At 48.5% G+C, this 25,512-nt stretch overlaps 1 protein-coding gene and 1 long non-coding RNA gene across 12 annotated transcripts in view; one reads left to right on the top strand and one right to left on the bottom strand.

Annotated features, from left to right (window-relative positions):
- The window catches only part of Tmem266 (transmembrane protein 266), a 118,278-nt gene that overhangs the window by 41,724 nt on the left and 51,042 nt on the right, over positions 1-25,512 (bottom strand). For all 11 annotated transcript variants that reach the window (XM_076576322.1, XM_042280972.2, XM_042280973.2 and 8 more), the window contains exons 2-3: positions 18,191-18,324; positions 14,765-14,953 (exon numbers count right to left, since the gene is read on the bottom strand). Coding sequence is in view for 8 of the 11 variants with exons in the window: in XM_042280972.2 (XP_042136906.1) it covers positions 14,765-14,953; positions 18,191-18,228 (227 nt within the window). In the remaining 3 variants the exon portion in view is untranslated. The remainder of the gene's footprint in view (positions 1-14,764; positions 14,954-18,190; positions 18,325-25,512) is intronic.
- LOC121830846 (uncharacterized) lies at positions 1,710-19,742 on the top strand. The gene is made up of 4 exons (XR_006074115.2): positions 1,710-1,917; positions 18,075-18,182; positions 18,609-18,794; positions 19,684-19,742. It is a non-coding gene; the product is annotated as an uncharacterized LOC121830846 (long non-coding RNA).

Raw genomic sequence — 25,512 nt, 5'->3', positions numbered from 1 at the left:
AGGGGAGTCCTGGACAGTGAAGCCTCTACCTCGCGCTCGCTCGCTGGAGGACAACCTGTTCCCAACCACTTGGAGGCGTCAGAAGCGGAAGGCCGCTGCTCACAGGCGGGCGCCACTCTCGGCAGAGGCTTTCCTGCAGCGAACACTCTTGGCTGTTGAGAACTCTGTCCGTCCACCCTCCTCACACTCCCCCCACCCCCGGCCCAGTCCTACCTGCTCTGTAATTTTTCCCGGGTGCCACACCAATCTCCCCTTCTGCCTGGCCCTGTCTGCACCTTTCATACCTCTCAGTTTGTGCCCAGCCTTCAGCCTGGGCCTTGTGGAAATGCGGTGTTGTGCCCTTCCCACCCTGTGGTCTTCCAGTGCATGCCTTTTCTTCCAGGGCACAAAGACCCCTCAGCTCCAGTTCCACATCCACCGTTAGTGGCCGGCCGCTAACCCTGGTGCCATTTCATTGTCATTTGAAATGGGAGCCAAGCAGCTTTGGAAGCTATAAATAAAACAGACAGCTGGGGAGACTGTCGGCCCTGGGTGACGTCCAGTGGTGAACAGGAGGTTCCACCCTCGTGGTCAGGGGAAGCAGCTGGGCATCCTTCGGCCCTCTGTCTTGTACATCTGCTGAGCGTGAGATGCACTCTGAGAGCCTGCTGCTCTCTCTGCCCCAGAGGAGAGCCCCCAAGCAGAGGGGAGGAAAAGTACTGTCTGGCTGCAGCTTGTCTCAGTGTGAAAATATGCTGACTTTGCTGTTGAAAGAGGTGTGGGCAGGCCTGGAGTCACCTGCGGCGATCTGAGGTTAGCCCGAGCCACAGAGGGGATCAGATGGAAGGCCTCAAAAAGGAGGCAGGGGCAGATCTGGATGTCAAAGGATGCTGTGACCCCAGTATGGGCTAGGTGGGCCCTGTGTCCCAAGTCAGCAAAACTGGTGACATTGTAGTGGGAAAGAGGAACTCAAACCAGTTATAAGGTGCTATAAGGTGACGGGGGCATTAGCAGGGAAACCCAGAGCTGGTGCAGGACTCAGGATGGTGAAGAATTGAGCAGACATTTAAAACCAGGTGCTGAGGTATACAGGGCCATCCCCTGGGCCTCGCTTGCCACCCTGTCCTCCTAAGCTTGCTTGCTTGAAAACTATCACTCCAGCAGGACTTCTTGACTGTTCCATGCCCTCATCAAGGGGTGGGAAGGACATGGGACCCTCACCTGAGTATCCAGCTGCTCCCTACCAACCCTGCCCAAACTGCATGGGGCTAGAATATATAGTTGAGGAAGTCTAGGGGAGGGGGCGCCATATAGCTAACCATGGGAGAGTCCTCATTCCCACTGGGCAAAGGCTTTCTGGTACAACCTATTTGGAGAGGAGCACCCACACCCTATAGATGTCCCCCAAACCCCAAAGCAGGTGCAAAGCCAAGCCTATCTATTCAGGTCCTGTATTTCTAATCATGGCAGCTTACGTGTGTCCAACCAGAGCTTGGCCCTCAGCTGCCTCCGACTACATCAGCCTGGGAGTGTCTGTCCCCTGGCTGCACAAGGAGGTGGCATCTGTATCACTGGTGATATCACACCTACTGGGGGAACCTCTTTCCTCCCAGTGACCCCCACAACTCAGCAGGGACTTAAGAGATACGGACAAAGGAAGACCATCTAAAAAGGGACCACTGCGGGTGGATGTGTCAGAGCAGGGGGGCCTGGGGGGGGGTGTTGGGATCTGCATCCAGGTCAGAGGTTGTTGTAAAGCCCCAAGGTTCAAGCCCTACCCACTTCCGGGTCAGGACCACGGTCTAACTTCCTGGGGTGATTCCAAGGTGTAGCCCCACTGTCCTGAATCTTCATCACCTGGGGCACCCACTGAGTTCTGGAAGCTGTGTCCTCCTCAACATCCACTGCATTTGGCGCTGCATTTCAGTGAGAGCCCAGGTGAGGCGGGCGAGAGCTGTCCTTACAGGTGACAGGTATTACGGAGAATGGACAGGTGGGGGCAGGACAGAGATATTGGTGACCGTAAGGGGGCCACAACCAGCTCAGCACGAAGCCCAGGAGGCTTGCCTGTGGCTCCGGTTTGAACAAGAGAGACCTGGACAGGGCAGTACAACTCCATAGGAGCAAGGACCTGGGCTTCTCGGCAGAGCGCTCCAGTGGGAACCGGAACAGTGATGCTAAAACTGCAGGTTCCTGGCTGGCTCCAGGTTTGGGGTCCCGAATAGCTGGTAATACTTCCTGTGAAATGCAAGTGACTCGGTCATTGCAAGGAGAGTGTGTGTTCGTGGCAAGAGGAGGAAATATTTCCCGTTTCTAAAGATCCCTGAGCGGTTAACTAAAGATCACGGAACGTATTGGGTTGAAGCCAGCATGAGAAAAATTACTTTCTGGTGGCCTTGGGGAAATCAAAGCCCCGGGGTGATGTCATTCCTGGAGTTGCCACCAGAGGGCAGGCGTGCCCCTATCTCCCAAAGTGCGCTACAAAAGCCAGGGGCAGCCTGGGGCGGGCTTGGGCTGCCCAAATCACAAATACCGACAGATGGGCATGATGGCAGGAGGTATTCCAGAGAAGTTCCGGCACCCCCTCCTGAGGCCTCAGAGGAGTCCGGGGGTGGAAAGCAGGTGAGGGCCTGTGCAGCTTCTGCTCTATATTCTTAGTCGTTCGGGTAACAATTTGGAGAGAATAAATTCTAGAATATGAAAATGAACTTTGGAAACTACCCCCGCAAAGGCTCTTTTATGGGAGGCAAGGCCAATCCTGGCACTGGCCTGGAAGGCAGGGAGGCAGGATCAGGCAGTGTTCCCAAGCTTGGCACTGAAACAGACCCATCCTAAAGGTGAAATAGGCCATGTGGTGTGGACCACTCAGGGCTGAGCTTGCTCCTCCAGGGCCAAGCCTCTTCCACCCCACAATCCAACCTGTGCTTAGGCAATGGAAGGGGCAGAGGAAACTGCCTGCCTTCTCCTGGGTAGAGCCTGTAGAGATGGTGGAGACACTGTGCCATCCTAAAAGGTGCTCCACAGGCGGTGTGTGTGTGTGTGTGTGTGTGTGTGTGTGTGACATCAGAAAGGCTGATTCCCCTGGGGTGACGGGGCCAGAAGACCTTGTTGGTTGCACATATAGACTGCCATCCCTCAAGCGTCCCAAGAGAAGAACTGAGGGAGGTCGGAATGAGTCAAGAAGCCAGGTGGTCACAGCAGCTGAGATGAAGCCCGGAGCACCAGGCTTTCCGAGCCCATCCCTGCCTCAAGTTGTCTTCTACACCAGTGACTCGGCAGCTTCCTCAGAGCAGAACAATCCCACAGTTGATGAAAACAACGGTCATATGCCCCCAAGTATGCACAAAAACACAACCCTGTGCATGAGGCCTCAGGAGAGGCAGGGACTCCTTGACTCTCACGGAGGATCATCGAGGGGGAGGATCATCGAGGGGGACCTGGGTGGTCTCTTCCACCTGCCTAGCTTCTTACACCGTGAACCGCAATCTCATATGGGGGTCATTGTGCTTGTTAGGATTTTGGTCAACCCAACAGGAGCTGGGGGTAATCTGGGAAGAGGCAACCTTAATTGAGAAAACGCTTTGATCAGACTGGCCTGTAGGCAAGTTTGGAAGGGCATTTTCTTGGTTAATATGAATTATGAATTAATTAATATGAATTAATATGATTAATGAATAGCAGCCCACTATGGACAATGGTACCCCTGGCAGGTGGTTCTGGGTTGTATTTAAAAAAGCAAGCTGAGCGAGCGGAGGAGAACAGGATAATAGGCAGCGTCTCTCCGTGGTTCTGTTTCGGCTCCTGCATCCAGGTTCCTTCCCCGAGTTCCTGCTGCAGGGTCTCTTGATTGTGGACCCTGACCTGGAAGACGTAATTATCCCTTTCCTCCCCAAGTTGCCTTTGGTGTTTGTCATAGCAACAGAAGACACACTGGGAGGTCATGGAATGAATGCCTCCTGAGATGGACTTGGCGTTTGATCCCCAACCAACCTTCTCTCTAGCTGCAGAGCAGTCTAGTTCGGTGGTTTCTCTGCATCATCACTTAGAGTGAGGGTGAGGAAAAGTCTGGCTAGAGGTTACTGAACACGAAACAAATAAATTCACGGGGCTGGGAAGGTGGCTCAGCGTGTACAGTGCTGGCCACAGAAGCATGAGGACCTGAGTTTGACCCCCTAGCACCCTGTAAAAAGCTAGGCAGGCAGGGACAGGCAGCTTCCTGGGGCTTGCTGGTTGGTTGGTTAGCTGGTTGGTTGGTTAGCTCGGGTGCCGTGAGAGGCTCTGTTTCAAAATGCAAGTTGGAGAATGATTAAGGAAAATGCCTGACATTGATCTCTGGTCTCCACTGGCATGTGAACACACATCAAAAACCACAGAAGAAGGGTGAAAAGAGGGCTGGGGGTAGATCAGGGGAGAAAACACTTGCCTAAGCATGTGCGAAGCCCTAGGCTCCGTCTCTGGTGCCACACCCACAAATATCAAACGTGTAATAAATCATGTTGCATCTCCCAACTTCACCGTAGCCTTGGATCTGAACACAGGCTGTCACGCCACGCAATACCAATGGACACTTCCTAAAACACCTTGGCTCAAAGTTGAGACACGGAAATGTTAATGAATTGCAGTGTTTCTATTCTGTAAGCAAACTTTTCTCCTGTTAGAAAAACAGTATGGTTTAACTATGGGAAACAGAAACGTTGACTGTTTTTCTATCTTTCCTAATATGTATAAAGATATACATATTAAATTAGTATATCTTTAGACTGCAATATATTAGATTGTTTGGTTTTTTAAATTGCTCATTAAGATGCTGAAAATTTTCATTTAGAAATTGTTAAAGCCCAGAACTCAAAAGCAGAAGCAGGCAGACCTCTTGAGAGTTTGAGGCTAGCCTGATCTACATAGGGAGACCCTTTTCCAAAACCAGAAATCATTAAAGGAATTTTGGCTTGGGATCAGGACAGACACTCCAATAATTTGAAATAGCCTTAAACAAACACGCTTCTGTCGTTTTGTGTTATATATTTATGTGAAGTGACGGTCTCGACACTGGAGATTTTAAAAAAAAAATTGTTGGAGATGCTCTACCCTAGAGTATCACAGATTCAGTCACGGTTTAATTCTTTCTGTAAACATAAACAGGTACATTCATCTCATTAATGTGCAAATTTGCTTTAGTCTTTAACGGGGAATTATATGGCTCCCAGAGAATTATTTTAAATAAATTCCTTTATGATTTATTATCAGTGTTTGGTTTGTATACCTACTTTATATTCCTATGTGCCTACGGTTGTGTAACAGGTTCTCTGTACAGGGCTCAGGGTGGGAAAGGTTGAGGAGCCCGGTCTGGCCCACAAGCTCTGTTTCTATGATGCTCAACACTGGCACCATGGAAGCCGCTGGACTTGGTGGTGGCTTTGACAGTCAGCAGCATGTCCTGGTCCCCCCTTTGTTTTCCTTTACTGTTCATTGCAGATGGCTAGCACATGGTCGGAGAAAGCCATGAGGTTGACAGAGATCCAGCTCTCTCCTTGATCTATGCTTCATTTTTGTTGATTTAACAGACGCATACATGGTACAATCTGTTGTGGAATATTAGCTTAAGATGTGTTCATTCGTTTATGCTGTGGAGTATTTGTTTAATGATGCAAAGATGAGCTGCATTCTTTTATGTTGTATTTGTTTAACTCTGTGAAGCTGTGTTACTTTGCCTGTCTAAAACACCTGATTGGTCTAATAAAGAGCTGAACGGCCAATAGCTAGGCAGGAGAGGGATAGGTGGAGCTGCCAGGCAGAGAGAATAATGGAGGGAGAAATCTAGGTTTGAGAGAGGAGAGGGGAGCAAGAAAAAGAGGAGAGGAGGACACCAGGGGCCAGCCACACAACCAGCCACAGAGGAAGGAGGAAAGAAAGGAATAGAGAATAGAGAAAGGTAAAAGGTAGATGGGATATTTTAAGTTAAGAAAAGCTGGCTAGAAATAAGCCAAGTTAAGGCCAGGAATTTATAAATAAGAGTAAGTCCTCTGAGTATTTATTTGGGAGCTGGATGGCAGGTCCCCAGACAGCAAAGAGTTTTAAAAAAACAAACAAACAAACAAAAAACCTAGTCAACTACAACACTCTATGGGCAGGAGCTGTTCTGGGCATTTAAAAGGTTAATTTATAGCTAGGCATAGTGGAACATGTCATTAATCCCAGGACTCGGGAGGCAGTGGCAGGCAGATCTCTGTGAGTTCGAGGCCAGCTGGTCTACAGAGCTAGTTCCAGAACAGCCAGGGCTACAGAGTGAAACCCTATCTCAAAAACAAATAAATATATGGTGGGGAAAAGGACTCGCTTGGCTTTGGTGGCAATTAGTATCTTTAGTATCTCATCCCAGCCACATGTTGACTAGACCCTGAAGCCAGTCTTTGGGGCCTTAGTTTGTTAATCCTAAAAATATGATCCTGGCCTTTGCAGAAGTACTTGGAGCCTGCCCTGTGAGAACCATCAACCCAGAGCCACAGGGACACCCTTTAGCTGACTCTCTGAGATGGTTGGAGCTTCATTCCCTCTCCCCGGGTGAGCCAGAACATCAGGGAGAACAGTCAGGCTCTGTCCCCTTTGAGTCCAGGAGGCAACCCTGGCAGCACGCACAGTCTCGGGGCACACACTCACACTTCACCAAACAAACGCTCAGGCTGGACAGGAGAGACGCCTTGATTCCGAGCACTGACCACAAATCTAAGGACTTCCTTTTTACTAGTCTTGGCAACTAGGGCTACTAGATGAGGTCAACTCCCTAACCCTGTGGGAAGAAGCTTGCTGCAGCGTCAGGTACAGCTTCCTCTCCTGCCCTGCCCCTCTGGGTTGACAGGAATTTGGTAAATTCTAAGTTGGCCATGTTCTCCTTTTTTCTCTTCTGCCAAATTCTGGATCCTGGATGTCTCCACAGATAACTAGGGCTCTCATGTTGGGAACCATAAACCCAGGCTCCCTTGGCTTTCTGCACCCAGCCCTTCAAGCTGAGCTCAAGTGCCCATTCCCATGCCTGATCACCAGAGGCACTCTGCTGCCATCTAGTGGTCCCCGAAGGCTGTACACCACTTACGCTGTGAGTAGCTGGGGGTGGGTATTTTAATAATGTATCTGTGAACTGATTGCTTAATCAAATAAAAATGAGAGGCTCCCGGATGATAGGAAAATGATATTTCCTATGATTAATACATTTTGTATCCTAACTAATGCTCTCTTTGATAGCTGGAGCCTAGAGAATCCTTGTGAAAGCCTCCAGAAGGATAGTATTTTATTGTAGGCAAATCTCTTCCCTTCCTCCCCTCTCGCCCATCTTCCCATCCTTCCATGAATCGTGACACAGAACCCCCAGGCTTCACACCTGCATGGTCACGGCTAGGGTGGGCATGCCTGTTAACCCTGAACAGGTCTAAATTCTTTCTAAGTAGAGTTGGCATGCTCTGAGGCCAATCTGATTTCTTTCTTTTAGGCTGACTTTGTGGAGAGGAGGCATCCCGGCTCCAGTTTAGCTGTGACCTGTGGGCACGAAAAGGCTGGTGCCGCTCTCCCTCCTTGTCCTGTGGTCGTATCAACTCCATGTAGATCAGTTTACATCACTCTCCAGGGGAACTGGCTTTCCCATGCCATCTGATGGCGGTGTTGCCCATTCACTCACACTCGGGCATTCAAGTCATTCCTTAGTCTGTCAGCCTGGCCTCTATCCCAGTCTCAAATGATCTGGTCCCTGATAGAAAGGACTTCCTGGCCCAGGGCTGGGGTTAGATGTGGGAAGTGTAGAGCCCAGAGGTTGTCCCAGGCTGTGTGCACCTGTCTGCAAGTTGTGACGAAGTGGGAGTGGGTGAGCATTTTGCTCACAAAGAGTACACCTGTGAATTTATTGCTTTCCTATCATTGACAAGATGGAAGGAGCGGGCTGTGGGAGCATGGGGGGGAGGGACAGGAGATTTCCGGAGGATGTGTCCTTAAGGTATTCCGCCGCAAAGAGGCTATTTTGGGCTGTGGCTTAATAGTCCCCCTCCTGCCTCTCTGTGCCCCCAGCTATTGCTTGCTGTCATATCTAAAATTATTTCAGTCCTTATTTAGAGGTGTTTGCTATATTGGGCCTGTCTTCTTTTTCTAACCTGACATCTCAAAAAATATCCCTGTGCCCCATTATGCTGTCTTCCTCTGACTCCCTAATTCTGGCAGAAAGACGCTGTTAGTCTCATCTCCATTTAAGCCTGTTTGAGACCGGGGCTCCTTCCAAGCTTCACCTGCCTGGGAGTCCGGTTAGAAATGGGAAATTAGTTCTCCCTTTTAAAAAGTGTGCGCGCGTGCGTGCGTGCGTGCGTGCGTGTGTGTGTGTGTGTGTGTACATGTATGTGAGAGTGTGTACATGCACACTGGGCATATGTGAAGGTCAGAGGCCAACTTGGCGAAGCCAGTTCTCTCTCTCCACTGTGTGGATTCTGGGGATCGACTCAGGTCGACAGGTTCCGCAGTGAGAAGCACCCTTACCAGCTGAGCAGTCTAGCCAGCCTGAAACGGGCTCTTTAGGCTGTGATGTACTGTGGGTGAGCCTCCCACATCTGCATAGCAATTCACCATTCAAAAGACCGGTCCAGTCAGCCTATGAGCTTTCTTTGTCCCGTGACTCAATTCCAGCCCATAACACATTCGGTAAGAACTGCTGGAGGCTTCTGGGGAGGTTCTATGTCGTTCTCAAGCTAATCATGGGCCACTTATTCTCGCTTGCTAGATATGAATGAGAATGCATGGCTACCACAGGCAGCCCCTGCACCAACTGAGGCCACTTTTGGCGTCAAGATGAAGTCAATACCGTTGACAGCAGTGATAAGGGGAACCTGGTCCCTGTTGACACTGAGTCCTCTGGACTGGCCTCAGAGCTACCTTAGCTCTGAAGTCCACATTCTGGAGGCCAGTGAGCTTGAGGTGGGTTTTCTGTTACACACAGTCCGTAGCAATTAACGGATGGTAGTCAGTCCTCCAGGAAGAATGTGAAGGAGAAAATGAAAGCCACGCAAATGTGCAGGACTCAGTAACAGGGCGTAAGGTATGAGGGAGGAAATCTAGCTAGTCTCACAGCATTTGGTTGTCACAGGATTTTGCAGTTGGGGTTGACACCTCTGCTCCCCTTCTCCCCGTCCCCAGACTGTTCGCCTCTGTGGATTCACGTGGAGGGGAGGTTTTGTGTTATCAGTGCCGAAGGAGGGAGACATTTGGTTGAGAGGGCAGCAGACACAGAGAGGGGAAGGAAGAGCATCAGCGGGCATGGTGAGCCAGGGCCGCTCCTCGGTCTGACCCGGATGCAGGGAGGTGAAGGCGAGACCCAGCAGAACTACAGAGGCTGTGAGAAGTACGTGGTCGGCAGGAGCCAGAGTTGGGAGTCAAGGGGAAGGGAATGTTCTGTCCTTACCCGAATGGAACCCACACCGCATGAGCTTCCCAGGTGCCCTCGGAATGGGCACTAGCATTCCCACAGTGGACACCTTTGGCAGAGGTGACCTCACGGGCACTAGAGTGGGACTGAGAGTGGGTCAAAGCCATGGAGAACAAGATCTCCAACCGCAGTGGTGTCGTGAGTGACGGACAGACAGACTTTGCAATGGAAACACTGGTCCCTGTTGAGGTGGGGAGGGGGCTTAGGGCCCCTGGCGGGAGACTTAGGTGCTCCTGGCTCCTTTTGGTTGTGAAGGATCAGGACCAAGCAACTTCTGTGCCCCATTGGTTTGAGCCATTTCCACTTTGAGGAGAGAATTCTGGGGACATGCTGTATCTGAGATGGCGGTAATGGGCAGGTGGTGGCTCCCCAGGTTGAATTTGAGTGTCATCACCAAAAAGGCTATAAAAGAAAATGACCTGGGTATAGATGAGGACATTTCCCCCTTTCAAATATGCAGCTAACTCAGAACAAGAAGACCAGATCATTCCATTGACATTTGTCAGGGTTCAAAGGCATTTGGGGATCCCCAAGAAGATGTCCAGAAAGAACTTAGGAGTTTGAAAGGGAGATCGAGGCCAGACACATGGCTTTGATCATTACTAGCTAAAAGTTTACAGAGATGGATAAAACGAGCCAGCGTGCAGAAAAAGGGTAGTGAAAGTGTGTGTGTGTGTGTGTGTGTGTGTGTGTGTGTGTGTGTGTGTGTGTACTCCAGCAGTTAAAGAACAAGCAGATGATAACTGTTATCTGTCTGGCAAAGGCTCAGAAGGCACAGTGGCAGAGGGAGAGATGTTTGTGGTAGTGGGCATCAGGATACCATGGCAAGCAGGAGGCAATGTAAGGCTTTCAGCAGCAAGGGGATGTGGATGCCCGTGTTACTTATTTTTGTCCCTGAGAGCAAATGTTTGACAAAGGGAGCTTTAAGAGGAGAGGACTTGTTTTGGTTCACTGGTCAAAGGGATATATACTACATCATGGTGGAAAAGCTATGGCAGTGGGAGCGGGGGACATCTGATCACGTTGTGTCTGCAGTCAGGGAGCAGGGTGAGGAACACAGCTCAGCTGGCTTCCTCCCTTCCCTTTCTGTTCAGTTTAGGGCCTATGGGGGTGGTGTCCCTTAGAGTAAGGGTAGATCTTACCTCTTTTGTTAAACTTCTCTGGGAGCATCCTCACAGACGCTCCCAGAGACGTGTTTCCTAGGTGATCTTACATCCAGTCAAGTTGGGCATCAAGCTTAGGCACCATTGAGAAGAGTGGCGGGGCATGGAAGAGGCCGCAGCCAGACTGTAGTAGACTGAGGAGTGCAGCAGGCTTGCAGGAAGTTTGCAAGAAGTTTGATTGCGGAGAGGGAGGGGGAGTGACGGGGGCCAACGGGGGTCAGGGTGGAGAGTGGGGGTGAGGAGACAGGAGGGTGGGACACTGGACGTGGGGAGGCTGTGCCGAAGGAGTGAGGTTCCTGGGAGGAAGAAAGCCATGGAACCTGAGCTCAGAAGATGAGTCCAGGCTGGAAGGGAAGAAGGAAGAGTCTGGGGGTGCACTGCATTCCATCTAGGGCTGCTGTACTTTCATGGGGCTGTGGGAGAGAATGTCGTCTTCAGGAAAGGACTGGAGAAAACGGAAGCCACGAGACACCGCCAATGAGGGCTGCCAAACACGCCTGAGAGTCAGGGTGAGGCTCGGTGGAGACCTGGAGTCTGAGGCGGCGCCAGCCTGTACAGTAGCCTGATTTTCCCCTCTGAACCCCAAGCTTCCTGACAGTAGAGCTGACTGTCACAGGCGACAGACAGCATGGACGGTGGCAGGCAAGTGTCTTTGGACAAAGGCCAGATGATGGTTGATTGTGACTGTTTTCATGATTGGATGTCGAGATGTCTAGGATATTCTTTAGTAGAGCACACCTCTGGCTGTCTATGCAGGTGTTTCTAGGTATTTCTGGGGTATTTGTTACAGTAACAAAAGCTTGAAACACAGACTTCTCAGCAAGTCGAGGCTGGCCCCTCACCTGTGCCTGGGGCTCAGTATGAGTTATGATGATGGCCCATTTTACCTCACAGGACTCTTGTGCTCAAACAGGATCGCACACTTTAAAATTCTCAAATCACATCATACCTCACACTCTTAGGACGGCTACTCCTCAAAATGGTGAACAGCAAGGACTGGAACGGACATGGGACAATGGAACATTCAGGACACACTGTTGGCGGGAGTGTAAAATGTCACAGCTTCTGGGAACAATGGTAGTTCTGCTGCTAATGCCCTGAGGCCTTGTAGAGCGTGGTTCAGAAAGTGCGCTTGTGGGTATACACCTCAGAGACCCGAAGGCAGGGTCTCGTAGATATATGTTTATAGCAGCACTATCCACGATAGGTAAAATGCGGACACCACCCGAGTGTCCATAACGTGAGCAGAACACGTAGAATATATAATGAATATTATTTGGGTTACAAGAAAGGAAACTCTGGCCCATGTTACACCTTGGGTGAACCCTGAGGACAGTATTCTTATTGAAGCAAGCCATTCATAAAAACACAAATATTGTATGTTTTCACTTACACTAGATGCCTGGAACGGTCATATTTGAGGATGGGGTAGAACAGTGGCACCAAAGGCTGGGGGAGGGGAAAGGGCTGTCCAGTGTGTATAGTGTCACTATTGGGAGCACTCTGGGGACAGTGGCAGTGAGATCTGCTCAAGAAGGGATAGCACTGCTCTCCTCTGGTACCTTGTGACCTGACCACACTCTTCCTGCTGTTAGAGTTCTCAAGCATTCACTGAGCTCTCCAGCCCTGACAGTCCCGGAGTATGGGAAGCTGGAAAGCATCTACAGTCACCACACTCCGGGGACACACATGTAGGGCAGATGAGTCACCGCAGCTTTGTATTAGGGTCCCTAAGGTCCCTTGGTTTCCTACAGGAAAGATCTATTCCTGTCCAAAGTGCTTCCCTCAGCGGGAAGAGGTCTTACAGACGAAAGTAACCCTGAGCACGTAAACTTGGACTGTACTCTTGGATTGCATTGCTTCAGGAAGAGCCGGGTTGAAAATGGTGGGAAAGCCCTGGGAAATGAAGCAAGGGCCAGGAACAGCCTGGCTCCTTCACAGCCTGCTCTTACTTGGTCCTTCCCCCAGCTTCTGTTCCGGCAGGGCTCTTCCTTCCCAGGATGCAGTCTGGCTGCCACAGGGGTCCCACTGAGGGCTCTCAGCACATCATCTCCCTGTGGCTTCCTCTTTGCATAACAAGAGCAGCGTGGGGTGGGGGTGGGGAACACACTTGGAGAGCCAAATCAAATCAAAGGCCTCTGCCTGGCCGGGAGAGACCTTGCAGACAGCCAATTCAGAAACAAACTGGTTGAAGGGGGTCTCTGACAACCTGGGGAGGGGGCAAACATATCAGGGGTAAGTCTGGAAATGAGGCACACCCTGTGGTGTGGTCCACCCGCGTGGGGCACACCCACTCACTATACAGTGACAGGAGCAGTTGTGGATTCTGAACCAGAGCTCTTAAAGGTTTTCCTATCTCTTTCCATGCCATTTAACTATATGCACTTGAACTGGGCCTGATAAAAATCAGGCCAGGGTAGAAGGGCCAGGGTGGAAGAGCCAGCACATGTTCCTGGCTATTTCCGGAGGTTGTAATACCACATTTGACCACCAGAGAGCAGGAACACCGTGACTCTCTGGGTGCTCATGGAAGACCCTCCGGCTGGTAGACTGCAGTCCACAGAACTGAACTTCAGAGAGGGCAGGAGCAGAGCCGTGAACTCAGCCCTGTGGTCCCGTTGAGCACCGACTGGCGCTGCTGCACAGGCCGGGTGTCCACACAGCTGGCCCCAGTTCTGGGCCTTTCAGGATTTGACTCAGGCTTTAAGCCACAGGAGACCAAGGAGAGCAGCAGGCTCTTTAGTCTGCTTTTGGTTGCTCAGGTCGATACTGCCTCTTCCAGGCACGCCTCAGAAATGTCCATCCTCCCTTCCCTGCTTCCTTCCTTCCATGCACGGCACACGCGTGTGAATGTGAGGGTGTGTGTACCTGCGGAAGCCAGAGCAGGGCTCCAGGCACCTTCTGTGGGTCTCTGCCTTTTTGCCTTAAGACAGGGTCTCCCACTAACCAGAAGCTCACCATTTTGGCTAAGCTGTCTGGTCAGTGAGCTCTCTGGATCTGCCTTTCTCTACCCCCTGAGGTTACAGGCACATGCATCCACGTCCATCTGTTTGCTGGGGATTCCAGCTCACATCCTCCTGCTTACAGAACACGCGCTCTTTCCCACTAAGGCCTCTCCCCAACCCCTTCGGAGATTTTCCTCTGGGGTCCTGCTAGCTGTGTTTACAATACTTGGAAAAATTATATTTTCGGAGAAAGCCACTGGGGTGTCATTTTTTCAGAAGCAGGAGTACAGCTTCCCAGTTGTTTGGCAATTTATCTTAGGAAGGGGGTATCCCTTCAGGAACCAAACAGGGAATCCTGGCTCTGCAAATTTAACTTAGCTATGCCTTTTTCCTTTGCTTCTAAAATGCATGGCAACCCTTCCTTTTGTGTTTAGAGCAGCCAGCATGTTCTAAAATGGTTACAGGCACCTGGGAGCATTGCCCAGAACTGGCTCTTTGGTGCTGACCAGTGTTTACAATTCTGTGTCTAAAAGCCACAGGATGGAACTGGAGAAAGCTTAGGTGAGAGTTAGAAGTCTTTGCTACTGTCTGACCTGAGGATGTATTTCTGCCCTTCTGTGGCTTTCAACATTCCAACCCCCTACCCCTGAAAAACAGGAGATCAAATTCTTATCTCCCTGGCCACCATCCAGCTAGAGCATCACACCATTCCTTTAAAGAGTGGATTTGTAAGAGAGACCAGGCTAATGAAAAGTCAAGTGAGAAACACGCCCACTGATCTGATTGACAAGTAATATAGGAGTTCAAGAAAGAGCATCCCTGCAGGCTCCACATGCCCCCCCACACACACCCACACAGGGAGAGAGGTAGTGCCACTGTGTGCAGAGCCAAGTGCAGTCCAAGTTCATCCCATATGGGCTGTGTGACCTTGGGCACATTCCTAACCCCTGTGGGGTATCCAGAGAACATTAAGGATCATTTCAGTCTGAAGACAAATCTTATTGTTACCTAAGTTCTAAGCAAACATCACAAAAGATGTTAAGAGGTTGTCCAGCAGCATTTCCTGTACCCCAGGTCTTTTTCTGAGGAAATGGAGTCTGAGTGACCTAATGTCAACTTCTGGCCTCTTCTGCTCAGTGTATCTCACCTCTGCTATGGCCTCTTGGGAGGTACCCATGGAAACACAGGGAGTTATGCAAGAGGCTCTCAGCCACGCCAGAACCTACCCTTCTCTTTGGTACTCTTCGTCCAAATTCGACAGGAGCTGTGAGCCCCCCGTGGAGAGGTCCACAGCAGCCAGGGGCAGGTCCCGATAGGCAAAGTTCACCAGCTGCACGGGAGCAATGCTCTTGGTTTCTTCGTCTACTTGTTGGGAGATAATCTCAACTTCAGAAATCCCTCCTTCAATGGCAGGCCTACGTGGAGAGGAGGAGCAACGGGGAAGAGTTAGCCCTGAGAACAGTGTGCCCTCTGCCCTGGGTCAAGGGAGGGCAAGCCAAGGCACAGGAAGCTGCAGTGCTATGCTGTGCAGTGCTATGCTGTGCAGTGTTGTGCAGTGCTGCACAGTGCTCTGCTGTGCCGTGCTCTGCTGTGCAGTGCTATGCTGTGCAGTGCAGTGCCGTGCAGTGTTGTGCTGTGCAGTGCAGTGTTGTACTGTGCTGTGCAGTGCTGTGCTATGCTGTGCAGTGCTGTGCTGTGCAGTGCAGTGTTGTACAGTGCTGTGCAGTGCTGTGCAGTGCTGTGCTGTGCAGTGCTGTGCTGTGCAGTGCTGTGCTGTGCTGTGCTGTGCAGTTCAGTGTTGTGCTGTGCAGTGCTATGCTGTGCTGTGCAGTGTTATACAGTGCTGTGCTGTGCTGGAGGGCAAGGGAACCACAAGGTTGCTATTCTTCCCCACTGGCCAGTCAGGGACCCGTCCAAGGGCTTGGTTTGTCTCCTTTTCCTCACCATTTAGGGTGAATGGAAAGACTTGAACATGTGAATTTGGGTGTGTGTGGGGGGGGGCAAGTTCTTTATGGGGGAGGTAAGGACCTTCTGCTGACCAGAAAAAACAAAAAGCTGCAGCTCTTAGCAGTGTGCATCACTGCACTTTCTGTTGCCGTGATGTACTGAGAATCACTGCATGTGATTCTTTGCTGTGGTTCTGTTATCTGTGTCACAATAATAAAAGGTACCCTTGTTCCTGACTGGATATCTCCTCCAGGTAGCCAGGGGCTTCTTGGAGACTTAGGAGCCTTGGGGTGGTGAGGAGGAAAGCCAAGGACAGCTAAGAGGGTGAGACCCCTTCCTATTCAAAGGGGTCTCACCATACCTCCATTCTCAAGATTGGGGGGTGGGAAATTGGGGGTCACCTGAGCAAACTGAGGAGTCTGGGTCAGTCTACGTCTTAGGCAGGCTTATCTTGGGCAATGACACCAACCCATAGCTTCACTGGCACACAGTAGGCCTCAGCCAGAGGCAGGGACACCTCCCAACCCCCCAGGAGTTTTGTCTGTTTGTGGAGGCCCTTCTAATACCACTGGTGTCTGAATAGGAATGGAGACCTAGGAGACATAAACATCCTGCAAGATGGCCAACAGCTGTGTGCCATGCCTAATATCTCCTGGTGGGAGATGCAGGATGGAGACCTTGGCTGTCCCTTCCTGGGCATCTTTGGTCCCTCCTGCACATCCTTGGCCCTGTCTCATCCTGTAGAATCCGAGGCTGATTCTTGTGTCTCTGGACAACAATACAGTTAGAAAGGGAAAGTAGTATGCACGGATCAGTAAAAACTTAACATTTGGGGGACACAGGTCTGTGCATGGGGAATGAGGAGCCAGTGACAATCCCGAGGCAGCCAGTCTGCAGTAGATCGTTCTTGGGCTCTGGTACCTCTCTGTGTGGTGCTTTTCCCTGGCCTCAGTTTCCCCAACTGAAAAAGGCTTCCTGAGGGCTTCTGTGGTCTGCTATGGAGCCAGTGAGAGGAGCTTCTAAGTGGCAGGTCCCATTTGCCTGCTCCACTTGCTCCCCAAGGGAAAACTCTAAACTTGAAATGCTTCTCGCAGTCTGAGACCCAGCAAGCCATACACAGTAGCAGTTACCTGGGGTGCTCAGAGCTGAGTCTGCCCACTTCCTCTGCTTGGATTATTCCAGGGTTAGAGGTGGGCTACTTGGACCACCCACACTCACTAGGTAATTCCCGACGCCCAGATTTGCTTTCGTAGGCCCGCTCCCCCTAAGCCTTTGGTTTTCTCCTCCCTGCCAAGCACCGGTAATAGTACTCATCACAGTGTGACATTTACAAAATGACTCAAGAGCTTCAGACAGAACAGCCATCGGATGTGCAGTTCTGTTTCTCAACAATTGATCTGAAAGTGTGGGTGTTTCTGGGGGAATCCCAGTTACCCCAGATGTTTCCTAAAAAGTGCAAGCTGGGTTAGTTTGTTCTCTTAAGGAAGCAGGATTTTTGAACCGAACAAACAGAACTTTCTAATCAATGGGGTCAAAGAAGGCTGGAGTTATGTTTCTGAAACTAACAGGGTCTGATTCTGACCAGTGTGGGACAAATTGCATCTGCCTTTCACACCCCTGCCCTCCAGTACACTTGCACAGCGGTCGGAGTGCTCCAGCTCCATCTCTAGCTACACGGTCATCTCAGCAGAGACTCCAAACTTCCTTTGGTGAAAATGAAACTCTCAGAGCTCACAGTCTAATCACTGAACCTACACATTGGTCTTGCTTATAAAGAACACTGTGGTGGATGAAGTGGATTAGTAGCTCTATCAGATTTCCTTGAAGGGGTAAACACCACTCTTATTACCTACCTGCTTTGTCACGTGGCATTGCAGCTTCTCCCGTCAAAAGGAAGTGTGTGCTGCATTTTCCAAACCCTTGATTGGGTGGTCAGCCACGTGACTTGTTTTGGCCAATGGGATGACAGTAGACATGTCACCAGCAGAAGAATGAGAGGTACCTGTGACTTTTTGTCTGGCTCTTACTCCAGCCGTATCACCAGCAGAGAGTGATCAGTCTAGACCATCGGATGAACAGAGAGACCCATTGACTAAAGTCTGTTCTCACCTAGATCAGCTGTCAGCTCTACAACAAAGCCCACAGTGAAGGGCGATCCCAGCGAGATCAGCAGATCCATCTAGCTGACCACCTAGCCATGCGATCTTGCATTGTGCCATGTTGAGGAGGGTAGTCACAGAACACTGCAGTGGCAGAGTGCACTCATGCGTCATCATGCTTCTGATGACTGAGGAGCCAGGCACACAGCTCAGGGGGCTGGGAGAGCATAGTGTAATAGACGGAATGTTATTTTTATCTTGGTATTGTTTACCAGCGAGTTGCCAGACACAAAATAAATTGCCGCCTGGTGACTTACCACACTGACACTTGGTAAGATTAAATGGTTCATCCATATGGCACCTTGGGTTTCGGGAACTGAAAGCAATTCTCCTTTAAGAGGCCTTTGCCTGGTGTCATAAAGCCTGCTTTTAGAAACCCTCTTATGATTTCTAAATTTCCTTGCAATTCTCATTTTATTATCACCCTTAGCATTTCCTAGTCCTATTCCGAGGTTTGCTTCCATTGCCTGAAGGAGCAGAACTTCACCTCGTGAGACACCAGCAGCATCATTCTAGATCCAGAGAGCAGGTTCCGAAGGTACTTACTGTGGATTGGTCATGTTGAAAGATGCAACCAAAGCCATGGGTTGTCTTGATGTCTAGTGGGGCTCAGCTGTCCTTAAGCCTGATCTTAGCATTTCCAAGTGGGGCGTTTATAAGATTCATGAAAACAGAGTGCCCTGAAATGATAAATGGGCATTTATTACCTTCAGAGGCCAAAATGAATTCCTCCTAATCTCATCCAAAAATGGAGTGCTTAGCACTGTTTCCCACACAGCACTTTTCTTGATGGCGCTGCCGGATGGATCTTTCCAGTAATGCCTTGAAGTGGTAATGTTAGGTGTTATGCTTCTCTCTCTCCAAACCCCAGGCTTCCTCATTCACCCATGTTATTCCCACTAAGCTGCTGCACCCCCAAATCCTACCATGAATTATGATGCTGTCTCTCTTTTCTTCTCAATAGAGTCCTCAGTGAGAGAACCAGCAGACAGACAGCAGCTAGGGGAACTGGCCCTCCCTCCGGCCAGTCTGCGGAGGCTCATAGCCTCACTTGTACCTACACTCTCTGCTTGTTTCACCAAACAAGGAAAACACCAGAACTACCTTAATGATGGACTCACGGGAGATGCTTCGAACAGTAGCGAACTATGTAAGTGCTGGCTTTTATTACTGTGTTTAGAAACTTTTATAAATGAAGATGGTACAAGCTGTTGAATCTGATCGCATCCCAAAAACTATTTGGAGACCTAAATAGAAAGCTTTCCTCCCTAAATTCGGCTTAGGTAAATAGTTTGTGCTTCTCTACCAAAAAGTGTGACAATACCACAGGTGACTCCTCTGTGAGCTGGAACAGTCCTGAAGAGAGGACACAGGCAGACAGACCCTGCTCTGGACGTTTTCAGACAAGCCACTATGGAGGGGGTTCAAAGGAGTAATCTTTTCATAGGCTGCGCCGTGCACAAACTGCTGTTCCGACAAGAATTCCTCACAGGATAGAAACCTCATTCTCCTGACCTACAATTCTGCCCAGAGAGGAGGCTCAGCTGGAGAGACAGAGGGAGAGTCATACAGGAGGAAGATGACTCTCAGGATGGGGAACACCAGGAACAGATGGCCAGGGAGGAGCTCACTCCCATGATGCGGGAGCAGCTCTGGGATGGCTGGACTTAGCATACCGGGGAAGAAATGAGAGCTCTCGAAAACTGTGTGGGGCTCAAGACAGCAACCATTGACACCGGAAGTCAGTAGCGTGTAAAATAACTTAGGACAAAGGGTCAGAGACTATTTGGGCAGGGCCAGTGTGGAAGATGTCTTGTGGACATACCTCACTAAGGTAAGGGTTTTACCTTGCCTCAGTGGACCTTAGCAAAGAGGTCTAAACGTTAAGCAGAAGACTCCCCTTAAAAATATTTGGGGTTATATATTAATTATACAGGAGACATTATAAAATTCATCACCCCACCATGCAAAGTTAATCAATTCCAATTTTTTCCTTCTCCTTGCGAACACACTCACAATGTCTTCCTGGTATTGAGGAGCTTGTCTAACCTCAACTGCTAATGGAACCAGAGTGGAGGTACCCACAGCTGGAGCCAGGTGAGCAGTACTTCTTTCCCAGATGGGGCCATGGCAAACCGCCAGTCCTCTGTGAGCACCTGAAATGCTATACAAGGTCATAGCCCTGTGAGGATACCATAGGCAGGCCCTTTTGTTCACACCTCCAGTCTGGTGGGCTGGCAACTTAGAAAACTCCGAGCTTTTTACATGCCTAACTAAAGAAGAGTAAAAACTGATGGCTATAATTAGAAATAATAAACACAAGCTATCAGAACAACATGTTATGGCAAATATGAAAATATGGACAAAAAGGAAGGAATTATAATTGTAAAGGATTTTAATTTCACTTTTAGGAAGGAAAATTTCAAATATATATAACATTGTAGAGAACTGTGTAATGGATCTCTAGTTCCTCACTACCCAACTTCAATACTTAACAGTTCACAACAGTCCTGTTTCTTCTATATACCTGTTCATTCTCTGGCCCTCATGATTATTTTGAAAAAATAATAATAGATCCTGGTTATCATCTTATTGATCTTATTTCCATAAATAGAGCTAAGGAACAAAAGGCTCCTTTATCTATTTTTATGCAATATTTTTATTCTTAGAGAATTTCATACATATCTTGATCACTGTCTTAGTAACTTTTCTTTTGCTATAAGACACTATGGCAAAAGACAGTTTATAGATTAAGAGTTTATTGGAGGCTTACAGTTGCAGAGGGTTATAGTTCATGAGCATCATGGTGGGAAGTACAGTAGCAGGTAGGTAGGTATGGTGCTGGAGTTGTAGCTGAGAGCTTACATCTGATCCGAGAGAGAGAGAGAGAGAGAGAGAGAGAGAGAGAGAGAGAGAGAGAGAGAGAGAGAGAACGAACTAGGAATAGTGTGAGCTTTTGAAACCTCAAAGCCTGCCCCCAGTGACACACCTCCTCTAACAAGACCACACCTCCTAATCCTTCCTAAACAGTTCCACCTACTGGGGACCAAGCATTCAAACATATGAGTCTATAGGGGCTGTTCTCATCAAACCACCACAATTATATTCTTCAACCCCTCTCCCCTTCGCTCTTCTTTGTGTTCTCTCTCTCTTTCTCTCTCTCTCTGCCTCTCTTTTGAAATGACTCTCATAGTAACTCTTAGTTATCTGGTTTTTACAATCTTTGCACCCCCTCTTCCATGACGTTCCCCAAGTCTTAAGTGTTGTAGGTGTGTCAACCCATAGTCAGTTGTTCTCTGTGTTTTGGCCAGTTGTGGCTTTCCGTAACGGTCTCTGAAAAACAAAGCAAAACAAAAAACGAAAAAAACTTCTTTGATAAGAGGTGAGAACCCACTATGTGTGGATAAAAGGATAAGTATTTAGATTGCAGTTAGGACAACAGTGACTTAGGAAACTGGATGTCACGAGTTTCTTCTAGGTATATGGCTCTACCAGCCACAGGCAGCTGGCTAAATTTATAGTCCCAGGCACGGATCCCTCTTGTGGATCAGGCCTTAAGTCCAATGACATGCCTCTTGGTTACCTCCAGGTTCTAGGTGCCACTATTACACCTTTCAGAGTATCTTGCCATCTGGTTATTGTAGGGTTCACTGGTGTTACAGCTGCATAGGACTATTGATTGCTCTTCTCTGTTGGCGGCTTGCTTGGCTCCTTCTGAAACTGTAAGAGCTAGTCCTCAGTGAGGAGGCTTCAAGGTCAGAACCAGATCGATTCCTCTAAACCCAGTGTCCCAAATGTGTGGCGTCTTCAGTAACAGGGTCTTACCTGAAAGGCCTATATTGTCTTGGGAGTCTCTTGAACTCCCCTGAGCAACAACTCAAAGAAGTTGTTAAATAGTCTTTGGGTTTCGTTTTGGGAAGGACTGTCACCCCAAATGGTGTAGCTTCTGTGTGTGTGTGTGCGTGTGCGTGTGCGTGTGCGTGTGCGTGTGTGTGTGTGTGTGTGTGTGTGTGTGATTTTAAGTATCCATAAATATAATTCCCTATGGCTTTTCCAAACATTTTTAATGTTACTTATTCCTCTGTGTTGCTGTTGCTCTTCCCTTCCCAGGAAAGTCTACCCACCCACCCACTCACTTTTCAGTTCAGCCATTAAGAGCTAAGGCTCACAACCAAAAAGGCACATCACAAAATGTATCATCAATCCCAAGTCAATATTTTCTTAGTAATATCCAACATTTCCTTGCCAATCCTGTAGTTTTTTAAAAGGCTTTTCTAACAAGGAGCTGTGCTGGTTAGTTTTGTCAATTTGATGCAAATTGTGGTCATCTGGGAAAAGGGGACCTTAATTAAGAAAATGCTTTAATCAGATTGGTCTATAGGCAAGTCTGTGGGGCATTTTTTGATTGATGATTGATGTGGGAGGGCCCAGCCCACTGGGGTTGATGCCACTCTGGGCAGGTGGGCCTGGGTTACATAAGAAAGCAACCTGAAGGAACTGTGGAAAACAAGCCAGTGTTCACCCTGGTCCCTGCTGCAACCCCGGCCTTGACTCCCTGCCCTGGCTTTCCTCTGTAACCCATGAGGTGAGGTAAACTCTTGCCTTCCCAAGTCACTTTCAGTCATGGTCCTTATCACAGTAATAGGAAGCAAGCTGGATCAGAAGCCAAACCACAGCCACACCTCATCAGGGCCCTCTCCAGCCTTCCTTACCTTGTGCACAGCATTGGTAAAAACTGGTCATTTGTCCCATACACTTGGACTGTGGTGACGGTATCCCTTCAGTAGATACAATTAATCAATATGTCCCTCTGTTTCGTATATTTCCTGTAAAGTGTAATTACTCCATAGACTTTAGCTAGATTCAGGTTCTTGTTTTACAAGATTTTATGGATAGCGTCATAACTTCTACTAGGAGACAAATGCTAACTTTTGTCCTTTTGATGACATTAACAGCCATTGATGATTTACTAGATCCATTCATTCATTAAGCTTACAAAATGGTGAGTTTAATTTTAATATTATTTATCAATCAGCATCAATGGTTTGATCAGACCAAGACAGAGTTCATTCACATATAGAGGAAAAAGACACCTTTTGTTTTTTATTAGTTTTCAGAACAATAACTTGGTCTCTCATCATCTTCCAAAGTGACTGATGAGGCGTTTGCTGTGTTTAGTAGTCTCATGGGGTCATTTGCTTACGCTGCAGGGGCCGGCTGGGGAGCAGAGTCCCTGACAGGTGGCAGCCCTTTCCTGGAGAAGAGATGGAGATGCAGCTTTCAGGGACGCCTGTCTCTTAGTCCCCCAGCAAAGGTAAGATGGGGAAGAGGGTGGAGCCACATCGGATGGACGGTAACTAGCCACTGGGCTGGAACTTCTGGTCCTTGGCAAGCAGCACGTTTTAAAAGACAAAATGCCTTAAGATAATGGGAACGCTCAGCCTGGCTGTTATTTAAAAATAATATTTGCCAAACAAAACCACCCTCAAAGCACAAGCCTAGCACGAAGCAGGTGTAGTCTGGCACTCCATAAATGAACATCTGAAGTGCAAACCTGCCGCCCCCTAAACCTGGTGAAAGTAGAAGAGAAAACCTGTTTCGGATTTACTGTGTCTGGCTCGGGTGGGTGGAGGTTGCTTTTTAGGCTTCAGTGAAATTCTAGATGCTTCTACTTGTTGGTCGTGTGTTATTGACCAATGTCATGTTTGATGGTTACAGCTACTCTGCTGTCCTCAGGATCTGGGGTTAAAAGGGCTTCTGAGACCAGCTAGTTTCTTACCTACCACATGACAAACACCTCAATTCAGCTCACCTGTCCTCAGAGGTCGCAGTTCACTCTTCATCCTTACATTAAATGGTATGCCTATTTCACCGGTTCCCTTTACCTCTGACCCACTGGGAAATATAAATTCATAGGCTACTCTGCAAAGATGTCAAGCCGAACTCAAGGATGGAAGATGGGAAGCTTGTTAAGTGTCCATGTGTTTCTGTCCCTCTAGATCAGTGGTTCTCAAAACTTCTTCAGCACTAGATTCTCTTGGGAGCTTACAGGTCCCAGACTGCTGATGACATTTCTAATTTAGCACAGTGGTGGTGGGGGGTCTGAACATTTACATTTCTAACACATTTCTGTTGGAAACAGATCTTCTCACATACAGACTACACTTTGATCTGAATAGGTAAGATTGGTCAAGGTAAAGTATGTAGAGACTCTCTCTCTCTCTCTCTCTCTCTCTCTCTCTCTCTCTCTCTCTCTCTCTCTCTCTCTTTCTCTCTCTCTCTGGCAAGTGAAGTTAACCTGCTCTGGCCAGGCTGTAGAAACAGGGACGGTGCCGGGAATGCTGTTTGCAAGCAGGAAAGGCAGTGAGCGCTGTTTGTATCTTTCCTGCAGGAAGATGGGCTTGGCAGTACTACAAGGACCTAAGCTTTGGTGAGACTGTATATATTTAGCATGTAAAACAAAAGGTTTGAGATGGGTATTGTGACTGAAGTCCCAGGTACTCATGAGGGTGAGGCAGGAGAATCACTTGAGCCTTGGTGCTCAAGGTGAGCTTTGGGCAGCATAGAGAGACTCCAACCTTCATGAAATGTCATGGCCAAGCTAACGATTGTCTCTGTCCCATCAAGTAATAATCTACATTATCTTTGCTATTATTTTGGTGGTAATGAGAACACTTGTGATCTCAGCACATTTCAAGTAAACAACACATTATCGTTATTATTATTGGTCATCACGGTACATAGTAGGTCTCTAGTGTTTATCTTGCAACTAAAGGTTTTTACTGTTTGACCAACATCTCCCACTTCCTCTCACCTCTCAGTTCCTGATGACCACTATTGAGGTGTTGGTTACTATGAACTCAACTTTTTATTTGGATTCTGTATATAAGTGAGGTTATGTAGTATTATATTTCTATGTCTGGTTTATTTCACTCCACACAATGCTTTCATGATTCATCCTCCATGTTGGAATGGCAGATTCCTTTCTTTTTAAGGTTAAACAATATTGCTGTATATTTTCTTTATCAATTCATCAGTCAGTAGAGTCTGCTATAATTTGGATCTTTTTTAGATTTACTTATTTTATGTATATAAATGTTTTGTCTGCATATATGTATGTGTACCACCTATGTGCCTGCCTGGTGTCCGTGGAGGTCAGAAGAGGGTGGTGGGTCCCCTGGAACTGGAGTTATGGATGGTCATGAACCACCATGTGGATGTTGGGAATGGAACACTGGGTTCTCTACAAGAGCAATAAATGTTCTTAAACACTGAGCCAACTCTCCATCCCCTATAGTTTGGATCTTAAGTGGCCTCTACAGACCCATGTGTAAAAGCTTCATCAGCAGGGTAGCGCTACTGCCTTATCCTGCAACCTTTAAGAGGGTAGGGCCGTCAGGTTCCGGGGGAGAAGCCCTCCAAGGGGATTGTGGGTCTTGGCCTCCTTTTCTTCCCTTTACCTTACTGACCATGAAGTGAGCAGTTTTACCATCTGGCATCTCTACCAGAGACCTAATGCCAACAGGTCTGCATGATCAGGAGCTAGCACCTCTAAAACCATAAGCCAGATTATTATATTATATTATAAATCTTTCCTCTTGATAGATGATTATCAGGTGTTTTTATAGGTAAAGGGAAACCGACTAATGCAATACTTGGATTGATTTTGTTTCTGCAGTCCTTGTGAATAATGCTGCGAGACCATGAGCCTGTAGAGCTCACATTGAGATACTGGTTTGATTTCTTTGGGGTCTGTATTCAAAAGTAGGATTGCTTAATTATACAGTACCTTTACTTTTTTGTGGAACATTTATACTGTTTTCAAACTGGTTATGCTCATGTATATCCCACAGGGTTCAGGGGTTCCC

This window comes from Peromyscus maniculatus, chromosome 7, assembly GCF_049852395.1.
Source record: "Peromyscus maniculatus bairdii isolate BWxNUB_F1_BW_parent chromosome 7, HU_Pman_BW_mat_3.1, whole genome shotgun sequence".
Lineage (NCBI taxonomy): Eukaryota > Metazoa > Chordata > Mammalia > Rodentia > Cricetidae > Peromyscus > Peromyscus maniculatus.
Note: the sequence above shows the minus strand (reverse complement) of the source record. Positions and strands in the feature narration are given on the sequence as shown.